The following is a 25,198-nucleotide window of genomic DNA, read 5'->3' as shown; positions in this document are numbered from 1 at the left end:
TTTTTTTCTTTTTTTTTCTGTGACTGGTTCTTGCTATGCTGTGTATATGATGAAGTTTTATTTTCCCAACTCTCATCAGTTTCATCTTCCTTTTTCACCTCTTGTGTTACTTCTCATTTGCCAGTAATACTATGGAGCTTCTGGCATGCTCTTTTACTTCTTGATATTCTGAAGTTATTTGTTTTACTCTAGCATGTATTCATATCCATCAGTGATTATTTTCCCTTTCCACAATGTCTTGTCCGTTTGTATCTAGCCATGATGTATTGTCATAGATTTTGTAAATTTCTGTTCATTGTCTTCTCTTAAGCATGACATAAATATATGTCTAAAAATGTTTTTAGCACACGGTGAGTACATTGACACGTTAATCCCATTTGAGACCTCACTTTCACAGGGATGTAGCTTCATTTTAATTGGTTTTCTATTGTTACCTATCATGGTTTGGTTTTACATTCTAAAGTGCTAATTGTAATTTTGATAATCCTAACAAGTTTCTCTCTGTGTGCATATTTTTAATTACTATTTTTAGGGGATGAGTTTGCTTTCAGTCTCTCCTTTTCCATCGGTACTATTCTTCAGATAACTATATAATGAGGTGGATTGACAACATGATCTAGCTAAAGCTGATCATTGTTTTTAGACAGATTAGTTCTCAGCTAAATAAAATCCTTGATTTGGCTCATTATGTGGTTATAAAAACAGTTGTGCAAGCAAAAGGAAAGGACTCAGTAGCTCTCCTGGTGGCCAGAGTCACTTTAATATGAGATAAGCATGGGTGAACTTCAGCTTTAGATCATTGTGGCCCAGAGTACTCAGTTTTAATTAGGTAACATTCTGCAATTAGACTGAGCAAGTTCTAATTTATTATGAAAGCGGTAGCAAATTGGACTGTCATTTGTTGTAATCTCAATTAACCCTGATTCTGGTTGAGGAACTGGGCTTCCTTAGACCAGGTTGTCAGGGATGTTTATGCACTTCCCATTGAAATAAAATAGATTTAGGTACCTAAAGAGGGAGAGGCATCTGAGTCTCTAGGATCTATGTTTTAGAGCTTCAGCCCGAGTTCTTGGTGGTTTCTGGAGGGTTTAACTGGAATCACTGAAGAGTTGTATTCTGACCGTGTTTGGCATGTTGCTGGCCCAATAGAAGAACAAGGAGAGCAAAATATCCATGCACAGCTCAACATTGTTGGTGTCAAGATTGATGGCTTATCATAAAACCATCAGCAGATTAAGACAAGCTGCCAGACTTTGCGCTGAAGTGACTGCAGAGTTTGCATTCTACTTCAGGGCATTGTGACTTCTACCAGGACAGTGGCAATACACCGCTCAGGGACAGTAATTTTTATTCCTGCTATGAACTTTTGCCTGTAGTCTTAGGTTCCGTGTTTGCTGATGTTTTATTGAAGCTCACCCTTTTATGGCATACAGCCAATAGCAAAATATGTATTCTTTGCCTGACATGAATCTGGTTTGGATACAAGGATGCTTACTGGAATGTACACTGCAGAATTGTTTGTTTTCTGAGGACTTTTCTGATAGATATCCCTAGGGGTTCTACACTGTTGTGTGTATCGTATTATTTTGTATCCAGCTACTTTTTATTTGTGCCTGCTTAGTGCTACAGCTTCCAGGCCTTCATGTTTCTGTCATACTCAAAATAACAGGGTAATAATGAGCTATCAAGGTGGAAGATTGAATTATTCACCCTTTGGGGAACATACTGTACTTTGGTTTTGGAGTGATTCTATCAGTTTAGAAAACAACACAATCTCCCTCCAAAACATTTAGCGCAGTTTTTGAAGACACAATGGGTACTTTATCTAGATTGAAAAGAATTCAATGCCTATTAACTTAGCATGTTGTTAAAAAAAAAAAAGTTGTACTTTATTGTAGCTATCTTTGATTAGCTAGAGTATTCTCAAATTCTAAACATCTTTTTATAAAATATGTTAACCGTGAGTGTCAAAACCAGTACTATTTAAAAGATTTTTTTTAATTTTCCTTCTATTTTTTAGTCTTCATCATGTTAGATTTTCTTTTATCTGTAGGGGCATGCTTTTAATTTAAAGCTTTAATTTAAATGTAATATTAGACGCTGATTTTCTAATATAAATATTGTGTGTGTTACATAATCATGAGAACTGGCTACTCTATTCTGATTATACAGCTTCTGAACTGATGGTCCTGATGCCTACATAGTATACTGAAAGATCCATCTGTCATGCTAAGCACATTGGAAAAATAATTTTTCCAACTGCACTGGCTACCTGTAAATACTAACTTAAAAAGTATTTCTTCAGTCTTTTTTTCCCTGTCTTTTGTTTTGTAAATTACAACTTAAATTTTATAAAAGCTTCACTCTTGATTCACTTAGTTCGACAGCTAAATCAGTTGCTTGAAATTTTTTCTTTCACTTTACAGTGAAAAGTGTACCTGAAATCTTCTGAAATGATGCTGTCACATACTTTTATGAAAATCTATATTTGTGCAAATAGTTCTGTTGATCATATTTGCTGAGGTGAAACTACAGCTGAGGAACTAGCTGTAAATATACAGAGCAGAGTTAACATAGTGCTTTCAGAAACCTGAAAAAAAGGAAGAGGAGAGAGAAAAATCTGTATTTCAGTTTTCTTTCTTGGGCCACAGTCAGTGCAGGAAGATGGCACTGCCAATCCTTTTCCCCTTTTAGCGTTTGTGCTGCATTTGCCTTTGTGCCTGCACAGCACACTGCGGAATTTATCTGAGGCAAACCTTGAAAATACAGGTTAGTTTTAAAACAGATCAACTGTGTGATCCAGGACTTTGTGAACCTTACAAGGCCTGTGCCAGCACGAAGAAACTGGGTAGCACAGGAACAGTGCTCAGGAGCGAGTGAAATGGCTTTGAGTCTTAGCATTATGTTTGGTTGGCTTATGGTATTCGTGAAGCTAAGTCTGAATGAAGCTCTTCCTATATCAGAAAGAGTAGCTCTTCTCTCCTTTCCTTATGTGACTGCATGTTACTGATAAATTTTGTGTGCCAGCACTAATGCTATTGCAGCCATGCAGTCTTGGTTAGATTGGGGAACTGATGCTAATTCTAACAAATTTTTCGGGTACTTGCTTCCAACAAAACATACAACTGCATGACTGCTCGTGCTGCTGTAAGTGGGAGCATGAGCAGAGAAGTTAGAGCTGGTAGATCATCAATAGCAGAACAGATTTAGTTTGGGTTAGTCTAATCTTGAATCTATACTTTGCATTTGTGAAGTCAAGTACTGGTTGAAATGACCAGAGAGTATCAGCTGTAGTGTATTTAATGAACCCTTTGACATTAAATGGACTTCTGTAAGTCTACATGAGAGCTGCAATGTATGAGATCAGTGGTAGCTCTTCCTTATGCACTGTCATATTCTCCTCTGGAGATGTCAAATATATTTATGTTTCAGAGCATCTTTGTGCATGACGTAGTAAGCAGAAACTAGGTAACTGTGTGGATGCCTTTTTAAATAGCAAACACAGTTGATAGAACTGTGGGTTTTATTAACTTCTGAAAATTGTTCTGTTGCCCTGAGAAAACCTTATCATGCTGTCCCAGTAAAGATCTACACAGGAATATCCAGCTAAATATTTACTATGTTTCTTTCTTTCTACATGACAAATCCCATACAGGAATAGCATGTTGCCCAGCAGGAGGCTGAGTTTGTTTTGTTTTTGTTTAGATGAGCACTGACATTTAATAAATAACTTTAACAGCTGCACAGTTCATTTTGAGATGGCACATAATTAATGTGTAAGTATAATAATTCTCCTTTATACTACCTTCCTTAGAAAGCTCCAAGTGTTTATAACAACATTTTGTACTTGTAAGGAGCTTTTATCCTCATGCTTGCTCAATATTGCTAATTTACATTTGTATCCTTTGCCTGATTTGACAAGACACAATAATAATCTGCTAGTTTATGTCAGGACCTGCAGATGCATCCAATGGAAACTGCATGAGGATGTAGATGGGAAAATTTAATGTTTTATGTTAAAACATATCAAAGTTACAAACTCCTCACAGCAGGTCAAGCTGTCCATTTACAGCAAGTCTGAGAACACTTTCACATGATGGTGCCCTGTACTGTGATAGCTGTTGCATGCTAGTGACTGAAACGAGTATCTAGTGGATTATCTTGCAAATTCTTTCTGGTGTTTTGAAGTCTACTTTGTTGTAGGCATAGGGAGCCCTTCAACGTGTCAAGGTGTGATGCTTCCATGGCCCTGCACTCTGACTACTTCGTTTATTGCTGACAGAGAGAAGCGGCAGCAGCTAGTACTGGTCCACCTACTCTTCCCCTAAAAGCAGTAGTAGACATTTCAGTTTTGTGAGTATCAGGATAGTAGCATGCACAGTTACCTGTCCCAAAAATCTGAGTACTCTGAGACTCTTCAGAATAATGATTCTTAGCTCTGATACACCACATATTTTTACATCCAGAACTGTTTAGGTACTCCTCTGAATCTCCACAAAGCAAGGCAGATAACACTCCATTAAGTATTGGTTCATATTGCTGCACTTTGTAAACTTTGTGTGAAGGGAAGTTGTTTTACTGAGGTGAAATTCTGATTATAATTTAAGGACTTTAGGAACTAGGGACTTTAGGAACTAGGACTTCAGGAACTAGGACTGCAGGCTTGGGCTTGTGTCTGTGCCTCAGCTGGTATGCTATGACAGGAATAATTTGGAATGAGACAAGAAATAGCTTCATTGAGATTTAAAATTAATCCTGTTCTCTGGGGTATACTTGTAGAACTGTTTTATTTAGCTATTTTTAGAGTTAACTTTAGTAATATTAATGTTTTTGTCTTTGTTCCACCAGCTGGTAGTCTAAACGCCAACACTGTGGCGAGGTTACACTGGATCTTCGTCAAGCCTCAGAGCCCAAAGCTTTATGCCACAGGAAAGAAACCAGGATTATTTCATCAGCGAAACAGAAATTTTTACACCAGGAAACCAGAATGGGAATATAGACAGTTCTTGAGACTAAGCAATTCAGTGAGGTGTCCATTATTCATTGAGAAGTTCTCCTGCTTTAGTAGGGGCATCTTATTGAGTCTTCCAGGGGCAGCTTTTTAGATAAGAGAAGTTCTCTTTAGGTCTTGAAAACTGAAAAGGAAGTTGGAAGTGATTTCTGTAGTAAGGCTTTCTCTTGACATAGTCTGGCAAAACCCATATTACAGCTGAAGAACCAAATGTTTAAATTATACATATTTCTAGGACTCTGTACCTGAAAAAGAAGGTCGCTTCAGATCCCAAAACTGATGCCACAAGTGGCATCTTTAGCCAAAGACAGAGTTATGTCCTCAAGGAAAGATTTTTAAAGGTAGGCTAGTGATGCAAAAGTAGCAAGGATCTTTTAATTTCAACATGGTGTGATGGGAATGCTATGTAACCGAGTTGTTCTTGAAACTCACACTTTGAAAACTAACATGTCACTGGCATTCATACATCTTGGTTCCCTCCTCCTCTCCCCTCTCCCCACTGTATAATTAGCTTCCTAGATCAGGTTGTGTGTGAGTCTTTCCAGTCTGAACAATAACAGTATCCTTTGCAGGCTTTGAAAATAAGGATTCTGTACCTCTTATGCCTCAGTCTGTTAAAACTAGTTTTACATGGCTATCACATTCATTGCTGTTCTTAAAGTCTATCCTCTTTCCATGAATAGCCTTGTTGGTTTCATGGAGACAATTTTTGACAAGATGGAGTCTTTCCCGTTGAATGTTAATTCCCTGTAGCCTATAAGATGAACACCCCTGTCTGTGGAAGAAAAACGTCTTTCTGTTTTATGAGTCATAATAAAACAGAATGAGAAAAGAGACAAAGAACCACTTGGAAACTTCTGCTAGGTCTCTTAGATACATCTGTCTGCGGCATGCTTTATTGTTGATACTTTTATACAAGCAGGAAAATGTAACACATATTTCATATCCATGTTATTATTTGAATGGACTCTTGATGATGCAGGTATTCTTATTTAAATTCTACCTTTTAGATTCTTTTGCATTCAAATAAATGTTTCTGCATGTTTCTTTTTGCAAAACATTACCCTATGAGGGGTTAATGTTAAGGAATAAAAATAGCAGGCTCTGCATATATTCCTCTGTATCTTGGTAGCGGTTGTTTCAGGAGCAGTTTTCTTTATTCCATGTTGTATGGCTGTGGGTCTGAGAGTTGTACACATTCTCATGTGCAGATTAGCTGAGTCATTCCTTGTTAGTTGTATCAATTCACAGCAGGACCGAGGGGAATTGTTGTCCTTCTTGAACTTGTTAACTATTGTTGGAAATGTCTTGCTCATCTCCCCCTAACATGCTGATGAATTTTGACTACTGACCCCTTTTCTAACAGACCCTATGGATGGACAATACTTCTTAGTCATTGTATAATTCCAAAATTACATACTCTTTGTTTACAGAAACATGCTACAGTGTTTAGTATTTAGTCCCAGTGTTTTTCTGTAGTTCCTACTTTCCTGTTCTTCCACTGTTCTTAAATTTACTATACCGTAAGAAAGTCAGATTCAGGCTATGTGTAAGCAGGGATAGATGAACTGACATGAATGGAACTGCATCATTTTGTGTGCATGAATCCAAGCTGAGTATAGTAACTAGCGGTCTTGTTTTATTGACCTGATCTACTTAGAGTAGCCAGGAGGGTATTTGTAGGACTTCAGACTTTTTTTTTAAACTTAGATTTTCTGTAAGATTATATGAATAAAGGTCACCAGCATCGCAAATCAAAATAATGTATAATGATGAAGAAAGACTGAAGCCTCTAAGAGCATAGTCTTAAATTCTTTCTAAAAGGGGAAAAAAAAAAGTAACTTATCCCTTCTTGTTGTCCTTATACATTTTTCAATAATCATCCAGTTTAAGAGAATTCTTCTGGCTTTGCAAATTGATTAGTACCGACGTTTTTTCCTAAGGCATTTTTCTCATAGGTGTTTAAAGTTAAATCTTCCATTTGATTGTGAAATTTTTTTTTTCTTTTCCCAGTGTATCTTAAATCAGAACAATAATTTTTAAAAAATTTTTTTTAAATGACAACGAACTGTAACTTTGAATAAAATCGCAAGAGTTGCCCCAGGGTTTTCTGTGGCAGTCCAGGAGCATGAGGAAGGGTATAAGCAGAAAATGTTGGAACCTCTGTTTTTTTGCTTATGAGAATAGCTTTACATACAAATTGTCAATTATGCCCTTACTAATAAGCTTTGAGTCCATATTTCTTGAAGTAAAACCAGTGCGTTAATTTAGGTAGGTATCAGTTAGCTTTCCCCCCAATGACTATTGTTGAACAGCGAAGAACTGTTAAGCACTGGAGCCATTATTTATGCCAAGATTAAATGTAAGTTGTTCAAAGCTGCCTGTATAACTCCAACACATTTCTCTTTACCAGTTGCAGAAGAGCAGGAAAGTTGGATTCAAGGTGGGTCAAAGTACTGATACTCAATGGATATAAACAGAGCTGCACAGTAGAAGCAGCACTGTTGCACTCAGTAATGTCATTACATTTAGCTTACAAGGGGTTATGTCTGCAAAATGGGCTGATTTACTGTTTGCCTGTACTGCATGAGAAGCGCAGCTGACCAGCTTGTGGTCTCACTTTCCAAAGTAGTTTACACTCTTTTCTTTTTTTTCCCCTTACGTCCCTTCCCCCCCCGCAATGAAATTTCTTGGTAACTTCTGTTACGAAGAGTATATTGAGAAGGCTAGACTAGGGACAGTAAGGAAATGCTTTAAAAATGCTAACTATGTTTTTGTTGTAAATATGACTTGATTGTATTGTCTCTGACAGAATAAAAGTAAAAGGGAAATGTGAAAGGCATCTGCTTTAATATATATATTTACATGGTAATATCACTTATATTGCGGTGCAGGCCTGGGGATAAAAATGCTGGCTTTAAAGGAAAAAACAGAAAAGATGCCATTTTCACTGCTGAAATTGTAACTGAGCTTGTTGAGGAGGAGGTTTTATGTCCATATTAAATAGCAAAACATGAGTCACTGCCTCATTGCTGCTTGCACCAAAACTCTTCTGTTATAAACAGTTAATGTCCTTTATGTAATTTCATTTAAAAGCTCAGGATTAGGATACCTATCTCTCTGCCATTTTGGGAGCTAGAAGTTAGGGTATAGTCTTCAGGGCAAGATTTATTTTTATTTTTGCTTTTCATGACTGCATCAAGTGCTAACCACTAAATCAATGGAGAAAAGAATGAAAACTACTAAAATTAACCTGCTTCTTTAGAACAGGTTTTAACCCAAGAGTATGTCTATTTCCTCTTATTTTTATCACCATGTAAGGCCAACTGTAGGTGCATTTTAAGGGTTATTTATAATTTCTTTTGAACGTTGCATGCCTGTTATATTACACATGAAGAAAATACTTGCATTATGATTTTGTAATAAATGTTTAGGTGAATGCTGGTATGGAAAAGTCAGCTCTTAAGGGCAGATAAATATACTTGTGCTCTGATCACTTAAACTGTCCCACCTATTTGAACAGGATGTGCTAGAGAGTAGATAGAAAGATCTAAATATTAATTTTATTGCTCTTCTGTATTTATTGCCAATTCTGAAGTCTTTAAGTACTTACTTTTCCAGTCCTCATCTTACTTCCTGATTGAAGAAGACTTTTTTTAAATGAAGAATTGGAAAGTGTCAGCTTTTGGATTTATTGTCTGTAATGCCCCACACTGATAAGACTTACGCGCTGCAGAAGATTCCAAGTAAATTTTAGTACTTGTTAGGTCATTTGAGGTGTTCATGTCTCACTTTATGTGCTTTTTGGTGAAGGACACAAGTACTAGGTATTTTTTTTAATTGTGTTGCTCCTGCTTTTTGAGTCCAACATACAGGATTTTTATTTTTCCCCAAATGCTATTCCTTCCCTTGCAAGTGCATACTTATCTTCCTTTTCTTTGGCATCGTCCGTATGACTGAGGCTATGCCTTAAGCTCATTATCTTCAGGACACTACACACTGAATACTAGTTGAGATGGTTTGCGTGACACCTGTAAAGACTATGTTGGCCCTGTGATACTCATACGAACCTTGGAGTTCTGGATGCACTGAAATAACATTGATATTCTAAGCACTGTGTGCTGTTTTTAAGGTAACTTCTACCTGTGGATATCCATTTGCATGGCTACCACATCAAATACCTAATAAAAATATTATTCATGAAAATAATAAATTGTGTTAATATTCCACAATGAATTTAGACAAAAAATTTACTGTCTCAAATCACTTAGTGATCAGTTAATTCTGTTCATTTTCAGTAACAAACCAACCAAAGCGGGGGAGTGGGAAAGCAATGTGCAAATGGTATTGTATCAATGGTTGCCTTTTACTGTAATTTTTCTTCTTCCGTGTTACTTTTGCTTCCATAGAAGGATACTGATACCAACATAGTAAATAGAGAAGCCAGATATTCTGGTGTTAAGACTGGTATGCTGTGAAGGATCTATGCAGCTGAGCATATTTGACACGCATTCAAAGGAAAGAGAGATTCTTTTCTTCCAGAGATGATTCTGAACTAATTTTAGTAAATGTGGGTGGAATTACTGGTAAATGCTTTATTTATTCTTTCCATTGCAGAATGTCAAACTCTTTTTGAGATAACTGTACCATTAGAAATAAGTTAAAATATGCGTATGTGAGGAAAAAGTGGTTTAACAAAAGGCTATTTAAGATCATTGTAGTGATTTTGAAGGTAGGGTACGTTATTTGGATTATAATTATCTAAACCTAGTTGGGTAGGCAGGAGGATGCTGACATTGCGCTCATAATGATTTTAACAAGAATGTAAATAGAGATGAATTGTCGGTGTATATAATACTCATTTTTATCTACAGCTTGAAATTATTCTGCCAGAGAGCTGGAAATTTGCAAAACTTGTGTCATCACTTCAATTTGTTTATTATGTTAATTGTATTATCTGGTTTGATTATCTGTCCACTCAGAGCTGTACACTGTCAATGGAACAAATCTCATATTTCTGAGACATATCTCTGACTCCTTCTTCATTTTAATTAAGTAGCTGAATTTCCTCCTACTACCCAAAGTGAATATGAATCAAGTAAAGCACTTTTTTGTTTGACAGAACGTGAATCAGCAACAGCTTGGAATTGAAGTAATTTTTAGTTATTTGCATGTTTACCTCAGAAAGCTGCCTTTGATCTATGGTTGCTTCTGATGGATGAGAAAGCAATGCTAGAGTTAGCTGTTTGACACTGTATGGCTGATGCATGTAATTGTACCAGTCTGAAATAATGCCCAATACTACTTGAAAATATTTAAATAATGAACAGAAGGTGGACAAGCAAGGCTTTTGATTTCTAAGCTATTTAAAAGCTAGCTTATATGAGGAGTAAGTTCACAGTTTTGTGTTTGTTTTCTAATTATTTTTTTCTTTTCAGTCACCAGGCCCTTTGAGTATGACAGCAATAATTGGGTAGAAATTTAGTGTTAACTGTTTGAAGTCATTCTGCGGTCACAGTCAGATTTCCTTGGTTGGGAAAAAATAACTGCTTTTACAGCTAAAGCTTCAAAAGAGTTTCTAAAATTTCAGATTATTTTTCATTGCTCACAATTTTACTTCTATGTTTTTCAAATTGAAACATCAGCTCAGCTTATATTATTATATATATCTGTCTACTTCTGATATCTATATATATAGATATGTCTATATGCAATATATAGGTATATTTCTCTAGCATGTGAGGGAAGATGCTGTGAGCAATAGCTTCAAACCTTTGGCTTCAGTCTCTTCACCCTTTTTTATTTTTCTTGTGGCTTTTCATTGATTCACTGTATTCATACACAGTACTTTCATAGAGTTCTTTACAATGTCTCTACTTTACTGGTCTTTTACATTTGCATTTTCTTTTGATCCAGTCTGAGTGATTTTGAAAATGGATGGTCAACTCATGTACAAAGTATGTTTCATGTTGTAGTGGTTGATGCAGGAACTTGGATTTTATTGTTCTGGATCTTACAAGCCTATTCTAAAAAGTTTGAATTTTTTGGAAGATGACTCAAAAGTCCTACTTCTACTTTAAGTCTTAGAAGGTTATGGTTATTTCAGGCTTTTACCATAATCTTCAATATAAAACAAGCTCTTGCTTATACAGAAAAGGCTTTTTTATGAAGTAACGCAGATATAGGCAAACAGAGCAGTAACAGTTGCTTTCCTAACCTTTAATGTGCTTTTCCTAGTGGTATACAGAGGAATTCTTAATGGAATCAGTATAGCATAGTTCATTTTTAAGTGATTAAAGAGACTTATAGCAAGGGTTGCGGTGAAGGGAAGTGATACCTCCTGCTAGAGCAGTCAATAAATCTTGAAAAAGTAGACAATTTTTTTTTAGGCCTGCGAGTCCATTTTCTAAAGGGGAGGTTGAAACGTACAGTTACAGCTTTCTGGTCAAGAACATTTAAATATTTCTTAGATGATTTTCATCAGCTTCCACAACTATTAGATCAGAGTTGCTATGAAAAAAATAATGGAATTAGCACAGGATGGAATATGTTATGGTCATAAAGGATGCAAATGCATGATAAATACACATAGATAAGTAATAAATTGGGAGCTTTTGGATCTGTTGTTCATAATGCCCCACACTTGTAAGACCCATGAGTTGAAGAAAACTCTAAGTAGATTTTAGTACTTGTTAGGTCATTTGAAGTGTTAATCTCTTCTATGCCACAAATAGCCAACTCTGTGGATGAAATATACCAATACAAAAAATAAAGACTGGTGAATGAAAAGAGATCCTGTGTCTAAATTAGACTATAAGATAAATTTAGGTCAGCAGAAGTAATTTACCCTTCCAGAATTTGATTAGCATCTTTGATTCCCGCCCCCCCCCCCCCCGCTTCTGTCTAGAAAAATTACAGGCCTTGTGCTTTTTCATAAGACTTCTTATATTGTATAATGCATGCTGTGAAATGACAAATCTTGTTGAAAGTGAAAATTATAAATTCTGAGTCATTGCATGAGGACTGGGCAGAGGGAAAAATAATGTCAGCTACTAGCTTGGTTTTGTATATCGCCTAGGAATTAGAAATTGCATTATCTTGATCTTGGTATGAAAAGGCTGGTTTTGCTTTTCAAATTTAGACTAAAAATAAAAAATACCAAGATGAATGCTACCCAAAGACCATACAAATGCCATATGTGTTCTAAGTCATCTAAGGAAGAAGAAACACTTATCTTCTAGGAGATAGTATTGGTGATACTAATATTTGAGAGGAAAAATGAGTTTCTTTGAGGCACTTTTTATATTCTTAAAATTCAAGGGAGAAAAGCCTAATGTTTCCTCATAGTAATTAGTGTCTAAACTCACAGAAACTGATGATATTAGGAAGAATGAAGTTATTGTGTCATTACAGTACATTTGCTTTGGCTCAGGAACAAGAAAGGAGTATATGAATTAGAAATCCTTTCTCTTTTTGACAGTTGTTCAGCAAACAAACAGAAATAAGAAACTTCAGTTAACCAAACTGATCCCGTAGGCAAGGCTACTATGAATACAAAACTACTGTGCAGCTAAATCTGGGTTTCCCTTTCTTACTTGAATTGCACTAGAAGTTTCATGTGTAGTGGTGCATGTTCAGATACGTACTAAGAACAGATTAATTTCTTCTTTTTTTTAATATATAGATCATGTAGATTTTACTCAGATGTGCTGAAAAATGACCATGGGCATATATATCTGACTAGAAGATCAGGATGAGAGAGTGGTTTTGAAAATGAGATTTCAATAGAAAAGGGTTACAATGTCAATTGCAAGGAGATGTTCGTGCTGTGATATTATCAGGACTTCTGACTTCTTGAAAATGGATATTAATCAGGTGTTACATTTTGAGATTAATTTTATTCTATCTTACTTTCAGCAAAATTATAGAAGCCTGAAGATAAAGTTTCTTCCCTTTATTTGCTCTGGTTAGACAGGTAATGGAGGGAGGGAAGGGTTAAAGGGCAAAGCTCCTTAATGCTTCTTTGGCCCCAGTACAGTCTTGGACTTAGTTACATTCTGATTTATATATATATTCTAGAATGTTGCATATTATCATATACATAAAGGCTTGTATACATAAATGCTGTAGTGTATTATACAGAAAAAGGCCACTGGCTTCTAGGACAATTTGAATGAGTTTTGAGGTTGTTGTATATGGTGCCCAGCTAACTGTGGTCATCAGAAAGTGTTCTGACAGTGAAGAAAGTGCAGCATTCAGCTTAAGAGCCCCAATACTGTATTTTAATACATAAGATTGGTTATAATATATAAAATAGTTAATATGATACATAGATCTGTAATTATATATATTGTGTGTGTCTAAATGAGTGATTTTTTTTTAATTTCTTGTACTAGCTTTTTTTGAGAAGGAAGCCTCTTCTTTTAGCAGTTACTGTACAATGCTGGAAATGTAAGTAGTTTGATACATCAGATATCTGATTTTAAAAACATATCCCAGATATCTCTGGTATCTTTGAAATTTCAAATCCTAGGGCAAATTATCAGATAAAACATCATTTTGATTCCAGATACTTTTATTTGTCATTTGCAACACGGTGGAGGGTAATGTATGAACAATTTTGTACAGCACTTATGGTCTATAAAATCTCACTTGTAATACATAGTTTCAAGACTGTGTAATATTTGTACAGTTCATGCTTCTCAGTCTGTTCAATGGAGGCTCTTAAAGGAAATTATTTTAATGAAATGACAGAACCTTCCATGGGACTGTGTCTGTTTATAATATGCTTATTATGATATGTGTCAAATAGATATTCAGACACTCCTGTTATATAACTTATGTTTACAGAAGTATAATTAAAATATAAGCATGTATAACATGAACTGAGAGGAAAGTTACTGCTTTACACCAGTGTTAAGAAAGGATTGTACTTTTACAGAAAATACCAGATTGTGTTCTACCAAAGGAGTATTCACCTTGAAATAAAATAAAAATTAGATTTAAAATCACTCATCAATATTTATGATTTCAAGACATTTTTCTACTTTCTAGATTTTTTACCTTTTTGTTACCTAAAATGTGGAATTATACAATCAAAGACAAGATTTAAAAATAAAAGTTTTAAAAGTGTTAGTTTTTACTTAGCAAGAGTATGTAGAAAGCAGTTTATTAAATTTTAAGTCCATGTTTACCCATCTGCATAGGAAAGATTGCTATGTAAAAATCTTCACAATGAAAGTAAAGATTCTCTAAGGAAGTCTTATAGGCCAAGCACTTTCATGTTATTGACACAAATATTTATCTGTATGTCTAGTTTGCCTTGGCAACCGGTATATTGTACAGGAGAACAGAAATCCTGGAAGGAGAATTGATATTGAGTCATTCTGAATAAGCTAAATCCTGTCAGATACTGAGCTTTTACACAAAAAGGTAATTAAGTTTAGGATTTATGAATTACAGTCACAGAATATTTAGGTGGTTGGGGACCTCTGGAGGTCATTTGGTCCAATGACCTGCTCAAAGCAGGCCAACTTCCAAGTCTAATGTAATTTGGTGTTAGGTCAGGTTGCTCAAGACGTTGTTCAGATGAGTTTTGAATGTCTCCAAGGATCCCCCAACCTCCATGCACCCCTTTTTAATGTTTGACAGTTCTTTGCAAATTTCTTTTTCCTAATACCTAATTAGTTATTGAATACTTCATTCATTTTTCATCATCTTATTTTAATCCCTCACTCATTGAAGTTGGTAAATTTTCAATTCTGTTTTCAACAAATACAGATTTAGACCAACACAGAGCATTTTGGAACCTTGCACTGAATATAATATCACTTACGGGGTGTTGAGTTAACACCATAATCCCCTGAAGCCATCCATCAGAACTTCCAGGTTTGTAAAACTAAGTTACGCAAAGCAGACTCCAGTCCTTGATTCAACAACGGCTGTTTAGCAAATCATTTTTGCTAAACTGATAAAGTTAGCCACAGTGTTAAAGAGAAGTCAGTTCATAAAGACAGTGCTTTAGTTAGAGCTTGGGTGAACATCGTACCTCCATCTTCTTCACAATGCTATATTCTGCTTCGTGTTTTGCAGGCTAGTGCAAATGAAGGAGAGAGAGATGTAAACCTATTGTCTCTTTTGCCAACTCCTTTGTGTTAATAATCTCTTTGGGGAACATTCAGTGACTAATCTTTCTTCATGCTGTAGAAGGAGCTGTAGTCCTTGATTCCCTTCCCAGATACAAATTTTCCTAACTGAGTACCTCGGGACTTTTAAAACATTTTTGTTCTTATTTTGCAGAATATGTTTTTAAAAATGCTTTTAAAATTAAACTTAAGTTGGATTTTTAAGTATCTACTTTAAGTAGGTTGGGTTTTTTTTTTCTAATATAAGAAATCTTGCTGTCTGCTCTGAGCTTGCTGAAATTTTGCAAACCTGGAAATACCTATCCTGAATATGAGAATCATAGTATAGTTGCGGTGGGAAGGGACCTCTGGAGATCCATCTAGTCCACCTCCCTGCTCAAAGCAGTGTCAATTAGAACAATATATTCAGGGTCTTGTCCTGAACTGAGGATTTTGAATCCTAAGGATGGAGACTCCACCACCTGTCTGGGCAATTAATTCCAATGTTTGAGCACTTTGACATTAAATAATGTTTTTTTTAAAGGTTTAAATGGAATTTTTTGTGTATTCAGTTTGTCCCCATCACCTCTTGTCCTGTCACTAGGCACCACTGTGAAGAATCTGCCTCCATTTTCTTTACTGCCTCACGTCAGATTTTATACATATTAAATAAGGCCCCCAAGCCTTATCATCTTGAGACTTAAAAATCTCTGTTGTCTAAGTGTCTGCTTAAATATTGGATGCTGTAATCCCTTAATCATTTTAGTGGCCCTTTGGTGGACTCAATCCCATCTGAGTATGAGTTTCTTCTGCTGAATAGAGAAGAATAATTGCCTACCTTGAGCTGCTGGTGATGCTCTTCCTAGTGCAGCCCAGGATGCTGTCAACTGCCTTTGCCTCAAGTCAGCTTGGTGTCCATGGGAAACTCCAAGTCCTTTCCTGCAAGCTACTTTCCAGTTGGTTGGGCCCCCAGCCTGTTCTGTGCATGGGTTATTACTCCACAGCTGCAGGACTTGCATTTCCTGCTGTTGAACTTCGTAAGATCACTGTTAGTGTTTATCCCTTTGTTTCTCCAGCTTTTTAAGGCAGCACAACCTCCTGGTTTTGTGTCATCTGCATACTTGCTGAGGGTGCACTCTGTCCCATCATCCAGGTCATTAATGAAGGTGTTAAACAGTATCGTCCCCAGTGTAGATCCCTGAGGTAAACCACTAGTGGCTGGCTGCCTTACCATTGATCACAACCCTTTAAGCTCAACAGTTCAGCCAGTTTTCAGTCCACATCACTTTCCATTTATCTAGCTTGTATTTAATCAATTTATCTATGAGGATATTATGGGAGACAATGTCAATAACAAAATAAGATAAACAACTTCCACCATCCAAGCCAGTCATGTCGTTGTTGAAGGCTGTCAAGTTGGTTGGTCAGTCATGGTTTCCCATTCACAAATCCAGGTTGACTACTCCCAGTCATTTTTTGTCCTTCATGTGTTTTTAAATGGTTTCTAGGAGGATTTGCTCCAGTCTCAAGGCAGTCGCAAATACAATGTAGACTTTGTTTTATGAGGGTAGAAAAAAAGGTAAAAACAAATGCAAGGACTAGAGGGAGAGGCTTAGTGCTACGCTTGCGCTTGAGAAGTACCAGCTCTTTAGTGAACCCTGGAGCTAGACCAGCTCTGATACCACCGGCTTGTAGCGAGCTGCTGGTGTTGCAGAGGCAGTAAGTGTTAGTACAGAAGTGTTCAGGCATGAGAGCTTTCCCCCCTGACTGAGGATTCCTAGAATTGTAAAGTCACTGGGATCTTCTGTAGGAGAAGATGAGTCCTGAAGTTTTATATTTAAATGATATTATCTATGTTGATTTTGCTAGCACAAAAGAGGTTGCGTTAAATTGCTTCTAAGTATAGGGCTCTGTTGAGTTCTTCTATAGTTAGCACTGTTAATAAAGGAGTAGAACCTTCACTGCATTGAGCTTACTGTGACTCTGAAGAAAAAATTTAGCATTTATTTTAATATATTTATTAGTACAAAAATGTCTAAATCTGAGCATTTAGCAGTAATTCACTATAATCCTGAAGTCTTTAATATTTAAAGAAAATATACAGTGCAGCTTCTTTGGTAGAAGTAGAAGAAAAATCTTCCACAGTTGGAAAATTACAGGCTGTGTAGGTGTTGAAATGCCTTCTGCTTCACATTCTTAATTGGCAGCAAGCCAGATGCTAAGCATTTCTGGTTTAAAGGGAAATACTCCCCTTTTCTTTAAATTTCTGGTGGATAAAGGTTGCATTTTGGTTGCATTTTTTAACAGTTAGGATTTCTTCCATCTTGATACAATGTGAATAAAATTGTCAGTTAAATAGCTTCTCCAAGTTACCTTGACCTTTTGCGTTATTGCTGGATAACACAAAGGTATGCATCTTTCCCTTGCAAGTTGTATCGTGAGAAGTTGTGGGCCTTGTACACCCTGTGACCCTTTTCTGCTCTGGGAGCTCTAGATTCCTCAGTTCTGCTTTAAAGCTTTCTTGCAATTAGTATGTGATGCTCAGAGAAATCTGCCATAAACATGAAAGGCTTTAATATTCATGGTTTTAAATGAGATAATAAAATGGTTTTCAATAATGCAAAAAGATTGGAAGCTGTAAATAGATCAGGTGTTAATCATTAACTTAAGTCCATTTTCAGTAGTTGACGGAATACTGTCCTTTCACTGAATTCAGATGTTAGTTGGAGATGTGTTTTTATTGAGAGAGCTCATACATGTTTACCAAATAAGATTGCGGGGATGCTAATATCAAAATCAGTCTGAAAATCTGTAGTCTCATTCATACTTGCTCATTTTGAATAGCATTAAAAAGGGCTTTGGTGTAGCTTTGCCCTGTCACAACTTGTCAACATTCTTGTGTTTACAGACAACAGTTAAAAATAGAGAATGGTGTATATGGTAACTAGCCAGAAAATTGGTTCCTGATACTTTTTAGGAAAATCACATTAGCTTAATTTCATATCAGTAGGAGACTTAACAGAAGATTAAAAACCTACAAAAATACTGATACATTTTCTCAGTTGGAATACATGCTGTATTTTAAAAAATGCAATATTTAAAAAAATGCATTATTGGATTAGTAATTTCCTGTATTTCTAAAGCAAGGTAGATACCAAGAGATAACCCATATTAAAAAAATGTAGGTGATTGTTTTTATGGTCTGTCAAGCCTTTTCTCCTTGACCTTAAAATTACGTATCTTAAATTTGTCCTGATTTCAGCTTGTTAAATATTGTTTGTAAATATTTTTGTTGTTACACTCTGATATTGTGAATTTCAGTGTTGTTTTGTTTTTTTCATCTGTGTTGACCTTCACCCTGGCTGTGCTTTTTGTTCGCTCTTTATTACTGTCAATGTATAGGCACAAAAAAGGTGAATTCTCTGCTCTGGGAATGATTCCCAAATTTTGTTCAGCAGGTCAGAATGTTGCAGCCCTGATGGCAGCAATGTGTGATAACCTCAGTACAGTGCTCGCAGCTTTCTGCTCACTTGTTACTTATTTTAGAATTTATGATAACTCTTCTGTTTGGGTTCTTACCTTTTGTAATATTTAAGGTGTATATGGTCTATTAAAAAAAGACAGAAATACTGGTTCCTGGTATTTGTGGCATGTAGCACCCATTTAGAACAGTTATTGCCATGACTAAGTTTGTGATGGATCCTTCTTGATCGCTCTGGAACTCAGGGAAGTAGGAATGTTTTATTTTGTCCCAAATTAATTATATTAGTTCGGTGCTATCGTCACGCAAGCGTTTCTAAAGACGTTAATATGTTACTAGGTGAGAAATCAACAGGACTACCTGAAGTGGTGAAGTTGTACATAAACGTGAATGCCTGTAGGACTAAGGCTTGTAATGTGTTTCTGTGGGCAGGAGCCATCATTTAATCACAGTATAGGTACATGCAGGAGAGCTAGTTTTTGTGTCCGCCTTTATAGGTGGTAGAGGGAAACAGGCACTTCAGTGGCCCTGTCCGTCTCATCTATTGAGGTTGAGATAGGTTGCTTTTTATTGAGTCTATTCCTCTCCATTGATTTTAAAAGGAAATTATCTTAGAGGCAGATACGCAGAATCTAACATTAGGTTAATTCCATCATATATGCTTTAGACACATGCTTTCAAATTATAGGCACTTTGTGTTATTCTGTACAAAAAAATGGGACATATCTACCATGGCAAGTTTTACTCTTTCTGGAAGGGGAAGGTTTTGTTGAGGCAGAGGTTTTCCCATGTTAAGACCCTTATACCTTGCAAAGAGGATTTGAATTCCTGAATTCCTGTCTTCCAGAATGTACTGTCTTCTAACATGGAAAATTACCTTTGCGAGGATTGTGAATACTTTCTTTCGAAAGTAGACTAAAATTGCAGTTAATTAAATTAATGTTGGTGATGCTTAATTGTTGTTTGAATATTTTCACTGGGAAATTATACAGTGCAAAGAAAAAAAAATCTTTAAAGTAGGATATTACAATATTTCTGTTGGGGTAGTTTAATCTCTGTTGGTTTTAACCAAAGCTTTTACTTTTGCTTCTTGCTTATTATACAAACATATCCTCATTTTTAAAAGCACATTTGTATACATTTAACAAAATAGATCTGAATTGGCCTGCTTGACTGTACCTATAATTTATCTGATCCCCTGAAAGACATGGATGTTGAGCATGGTATAGAGCATTAATGGAATGTGTAAAGATCTTTTCAGCTCTAACTGCTTTGCATCTTATTTGTGAATTGCCTAATGTACTTCAAAGGCAGAACAGAATTGGAAGGTGGTTGTGCAAATCTACTGTCCTGTGACCCATTTATGTACCTAGTTCCCTTCCTCAACTCATATGGTCCACTAAGAAAACTTGGAATGATGATGGAATGGGGACTGGTACATGGAAGTATTTAGAAGTAGTTTTAGTATGAATTTCTTTTAAAATTATGTGTATTGTACATTTAATTGCAATCTCACACTGAAAAAATGCTTGCATATGTGCAGTTGAGCTTTGTGTGCTTATTTAAAAATTAGCTGCTTAGCTGTTGGAACAAATCTGAATTTGTTTAGCAAAATGGATTTTAGGTGTTTAAACAGGAAAAAGGATGTGTTGACATCTAGTTTTATTTTTTATGTTGGCATCCAGACTCTTTCTGATTCCATTCTAGAAGTTAATCCACTTGGGTATTTTTTGGTTTCACCTCATGCCTTTTCTTCATTGCTGCCTGCCCTTTCCCTCCCGTCTTGCTTCTGTTTTTTTCCTTTTTCAATTGCAGGATACCACTGACTCACTGAGAGTCAGGATGAGGAGAAACATACAAGATCTGTGATCTAACCAAGTTTTTGCATCCTTCTTTAATCATGTTTGTCAATACATATCTGATTGTCCATCTGACACTTTTCCCTACAAAAAGGAACAGAATGGTAGATTTCTGTTAAAATGTTATATGTTGAGTGTAGTTTTCATTGATATCTTCTATTTGTCCCCTTCCTATGCTTTATCCCTTGTATTGTTATAATAGAAAAGCTTCCACAAAACCTCTGTCTTGATCATCCAGTTTGAAAAGATAAAACATTTTACATCTTTTTCCAAAACTACACTAAAAATGTGAATATTCCATATGAGAAATGATACATAACAGCTTTTATGATTGATGTTGTTTTAATATTGTTTTCTACTGCATATTATATTAAAAAAGTAATGCCTTTCCTGACTTATATGAGTAACATGGGTAGTTTGGGTTTGTTGGGGGTTTTTTTTGTTTGTTTGTTTTTGGTGTGTGGTTTTTTTTTTTTTTAAATGAAAGCTGTGAGCTTCTAACCATTGGAGAGAGTAATGTATTTTATGTATATATTTTTGTAAGTTCTGGCCAGGATATCCAAGGAACAAGTGTGGTGGCAAATCTTCCAGTCCTGATGCGACAGAATCCTGCAGAAACACTTCGTCGGGTTTTACCAAAAATCAGAGTAAGTTGTGTGTAATAAGGTTTCAATGTATCTTTTTCTACTAGTGTATTTCAACAAAGGCAAAAAAATCCCACTTCTGTTGCAAACTCTCTCTCTAGGAGAGGTATGCCTAGTAGATCTTCCACATTAATTCACTCTAGTTACAAAGTATTGCAGGTATTATATTTTTTGAAAAATGTTACAACAGGAAGAGAAAGCAGAATTAACACTAATTGCATATTCTAAAGATTTACCAGTGTTTTGACAGCTTTTTGAGTGCTCTTTTTGAGGATCAGCCAGTCATAATGGTTCATTTTGATGTTCTCAATCTGCTTCCATCCAAACACTAGGATTTTCATGCTGCTATCTAGAAAAGTATACTTCGCTTTTAGCTGTCTGAAGTTTCATGTGCTGCCCTCCACATTTTTAGTAAGTCACTGCTAGCTGTGGTAGATGCATGCTGGCCATGTAATGTTATACAGCAATTTTATATGCAGATATGTTTGTATAAAGGATAGTTGGGTTGTTTAACCTGGAGAAGAGAAGGCTCCAGGAAGACCTTATTGCAGCCTTCCTGTACTTAAAGAGGGCTTCTAAGAAAGATGGGGACAGACTTTTTAATAGAGCTTGTAGCAATAGGACAAGGGGTAACGGTTTTAAATGAAAAGAGGGCAGATTCAGGCTAGATGTAAGGAAGAAATTTTTCACAGTGAGGGTGGTGAAAGACTGGCACAGGTTTCCCTGAGAGGTGGGAGATATCTCATCCCTGGAAACATTCAAGGTCAGGTTGGATGGGGCTTTCACCCAATCACCATTCTGTGATTCTGTGAATATCAGACATCACCGTTCATATTATTTCCTGAAACTTCTGAGATCCCAGGAGACTCCTGTTTCTTAAGAGGAGCTGTTCCAACTTTTGTCTGATTATTTAAATTCTGCAAATGGCCAAAAAATAGTTGTCGTCAGAACTGAGGACTAGTATAGACTGACAGATTGTTTAGAAAACATTATACTCCTAGTTATCATGTTCTTTGCTATAAGATACAGGTCAATAGGCATTTTGTTTAAATATATATATGTGTATTAAAAAAAAAAGCTTTGAGAAAAAGAATGACTTGAAGTTGCAAAGTCATTTAAAACCCTTTATACTTGCACCAAGTTTCTGCAGTTACTACCACATACTATTCTGACATTCATAATGCATTGTTTCCTAAACCAACCTACTGGCTTCAAGAAATTTTTTTTTTTTTTTTTTTATTATCTGTTTAACATACTGAATCCATTTTTGTCTCTGGTGTTTCTCTTTTGAGAGCAGAGTTCTTCCTGAAATAAAGCCGTAATAAGAAACGCAGGGGTTTTTTATCCTTATTTGTCATGGTGTTGAGAAGTGGTAGTCTTTGCCTCTCTGTCTTTAATAAAAAGTCTAATATGCAAATACAGTTTTTGATTCTAGTCTTAGGTTTTTTATAGTGTTGGAGAAAAAATGTGAAAGGATGATCATTAGCATGATCACTGCCTAGAGCCTGGAAAATATTTGTACGGTGGGAATTGGAGCTCAGTGTGTTCTGTGTAGCTCTGTGTAGATCAGGCAGTACTTAATTACTTCTACAAAGTATCTTACTGCAAAATATTAAAGGACATTCAACTCAAAACAGTGTATGAAGAAAGAAGAGTTAGGAATTGGAGACAGAAATATTAGACATGAAACAGACAATTTTAATAATAAATCTGATCAATTTTTGAGCAAATAACTGAGAAAAGTAGTGTGTTTTCATCTTGCATTGTCATTTAAATCCAAACTGAATGCCTTCCTAGCTGATAAATTAAATGAAACTTAAGTTAATGAGCTCAAGGCAGAGGTAAAAGAGTGACATATAATGAGGACAGTCTAAATCTAAGTTTTCCTTTCAGGTTTAAGCTTTATAAATTGAAACTTTCTGGAATGTATATGAGTTAAATTTCGTTCTGTGGCTATACTCTTATAAAGCAGGTTCTTCAATGATGCTCTGTTATCTAATATTTATTTAATCTGTAATAGAAGAACAATTGTGTTGTACCCATGTTCACTGAACTTTTAACTGCAAAACAGTATTTGGCATCATTAACCACTTGACCTATTTTTTTTTCTTATCCTTGTTTTTATTGGAAGAATAGTCCTGACCATTACATGGGAAATGTTATAATCTACAAAGGCATAACTGAACTCAACTATGATTAAAGTCTTGCAAATGTAGTCTGGCATTGCAGGGAAGTAAACTGACTTAAATTACTGCACTTCGTTTCACTTCTGTAGATGGGGAAAAATCATTTGTGGATTCAAACTTACACATAACAAATGAGTTGTATAGTAGTTTCAGGGTGCTATTTATTTGACAGTATTGTCACCATATAACTGGGTAGGGAAAACAGTGTACTTAGTTAGCATACTTGCAGAAACCCAAAAGCAAAAATAAATACTGTCTTTATCAGAGCTGAGGATAAAACAGATACAGGAAGAAATAAATGCAAGGAATGTTCTGGCTGGATACATTGCAAATTTTTATTCCACTTGTGAGAAATTAATAAATGGGGTTACTTGTATAAATAAATACAGAAATCTATATATGCAGATTTATTATAATTCCTGAAAACCTGATTAAATTAAAATTATATCAAAGACCCTTTATATATTTAACATAAGTGTTTTAGGTCTGAGATGAACAAAATCAAACATAAAATACATCAATAAATATGCCAGATCTGAGTAATGATTAAATTGGGTGTCAGTATTTTAGTTATGCTGATAAAACAAATATGTTCTGTATCATTTAGATGTTAATGTAGGAATGAAATTATTAAATATTTTTTTAAATTCTACAATTAAAATGAAGTGGCATCCTTGTATGGGTTCTTTTGCATAGAGATCCCCACTCTCTGGATTTCTGCATGCACCTCCTCATGAACCTTGGAAGTTGTCGAAATGCATGTTTATGGAAAGCTTAGACAGTCTTCCTAGCATTTCTTGTGCACCAAATGGCTCCTTTCAAATGATGTTAGTAGTATTCTCCCTGTTTTCCATCCTTGGGCACTGCCTTCACAAACAGCAGAAGGAGACTGCAGATGTCTATCTGATGGACTAATAAAAGATCTTTCCAAATGCTGTGTTTGCAGAACACTATGGCTACTCTTATTGACACGTATACATCAAGCCTTACTCGGCACTGTCTTATTAGTTCCAAAGTCATTTTCACAGTTACTTATTTTCCCAGTATATCTGTCTCCCCTTGAAAGCTTTTCATTTTTCCTAGTTGATTTTATAGTTTAAGAAGGGGTGGGGTGATTTTCACCCTGGTCCGTCCTTACTGTATCTGAGCTTCTGTAATCTCCATTATTTCTGTGTCCTAAATGAAGATGTCTGTCAGTTACTGAAACGATTGACTATGTTTCTGCTTGCAGCAGTCTTTCAAGAAAATTCTGTTGCTGCGGGACATAAAGTGGATTAAACCAGAGGTGAATTTTCTGTTTTCCAATTAATGGAATAAGCCATCCTTTCTAAGTTTTGCAAGCATTGATGCCGGAGTTTAACTTGTAGACATTAGGATATTTCAAGAACATGCTAATACTCTTAAATTCCATTAAATACTTTTGTCTGAATAAGACATACAGGAGAAGATTTTTTCCTCCAGAATGAGAATCTGTGGAGGATCCACGTATAGAAAAATACATTACTTTTTAAATAAATAAATTTATGTTAAGTAAATTTAAGTCATTCAACTTGAATTCAGTGAAATTGGAATGAGAAGGGGAGACCCACACATGTTCACATGTGGAACTGTACAGTTCTGAGTGCAAACATCAATGCGGGCAGGTGTGTAAGCAGTCTAGAAACCTACATTTCAATGTCTCCCGAGGTCCATGAGGAGGCACATCCAGAGAATGTGTTCTCACACATGATTATCCAGAGTTGTGGATCTGTGGAGGAGACTATTTGGAAACTTTATTTGATGCTAATTTGAATACATACATAAAATTGAATTTAGCTCCATTATGTTCTGGTCTTAGCATCTACTGTGTGTAGATAGCTCTTGATTATTTTGGTAATGTTTTTTTGAACAGGT

General features: G+C 35.7%; 1 protein-coding gene across 1 annotated transcript in view; it reads left to right on the top strand.

Moving 5' to 3' along the window:
• The window catches only part of PPP4R4 (protein phosphatase 4 regulatory subunit 4), a gene marked incomplete at both ends in the record, with an annotated part of 70,457 nt that overhangs the window by 3,133 nt on the left and 42,126 nt on the right, over positions 1-25,198 (top strand). The window contains one exon of the mRNA XM_081999943.1: positions 21,020-21,122. Coding sequence (XP_081856069.1) covers positions 21,020-21,122 — 103 coding nt within the window. The remainder of the gene's footprint in view (positions 1-21,019; positions 21,123-25,198) is intronic.

The sequence above is a fragment of the Phaethon aethereus genome (genome assembly GCF_964289735.1).
Source record: "Phaethon aethereus genome assembly, chromosome: 5".
Lineage (NCBI taxonomy): Eukaryota > Metazoa > Chordata > Aves > Phaethontiformes > Phaethontidae > Phaethon > Phaethon aethereus.
Note: the sequence above shows the minus strand (reverse complement) of the source record. Positions and strands in the feature narration are given on the sequence as shown.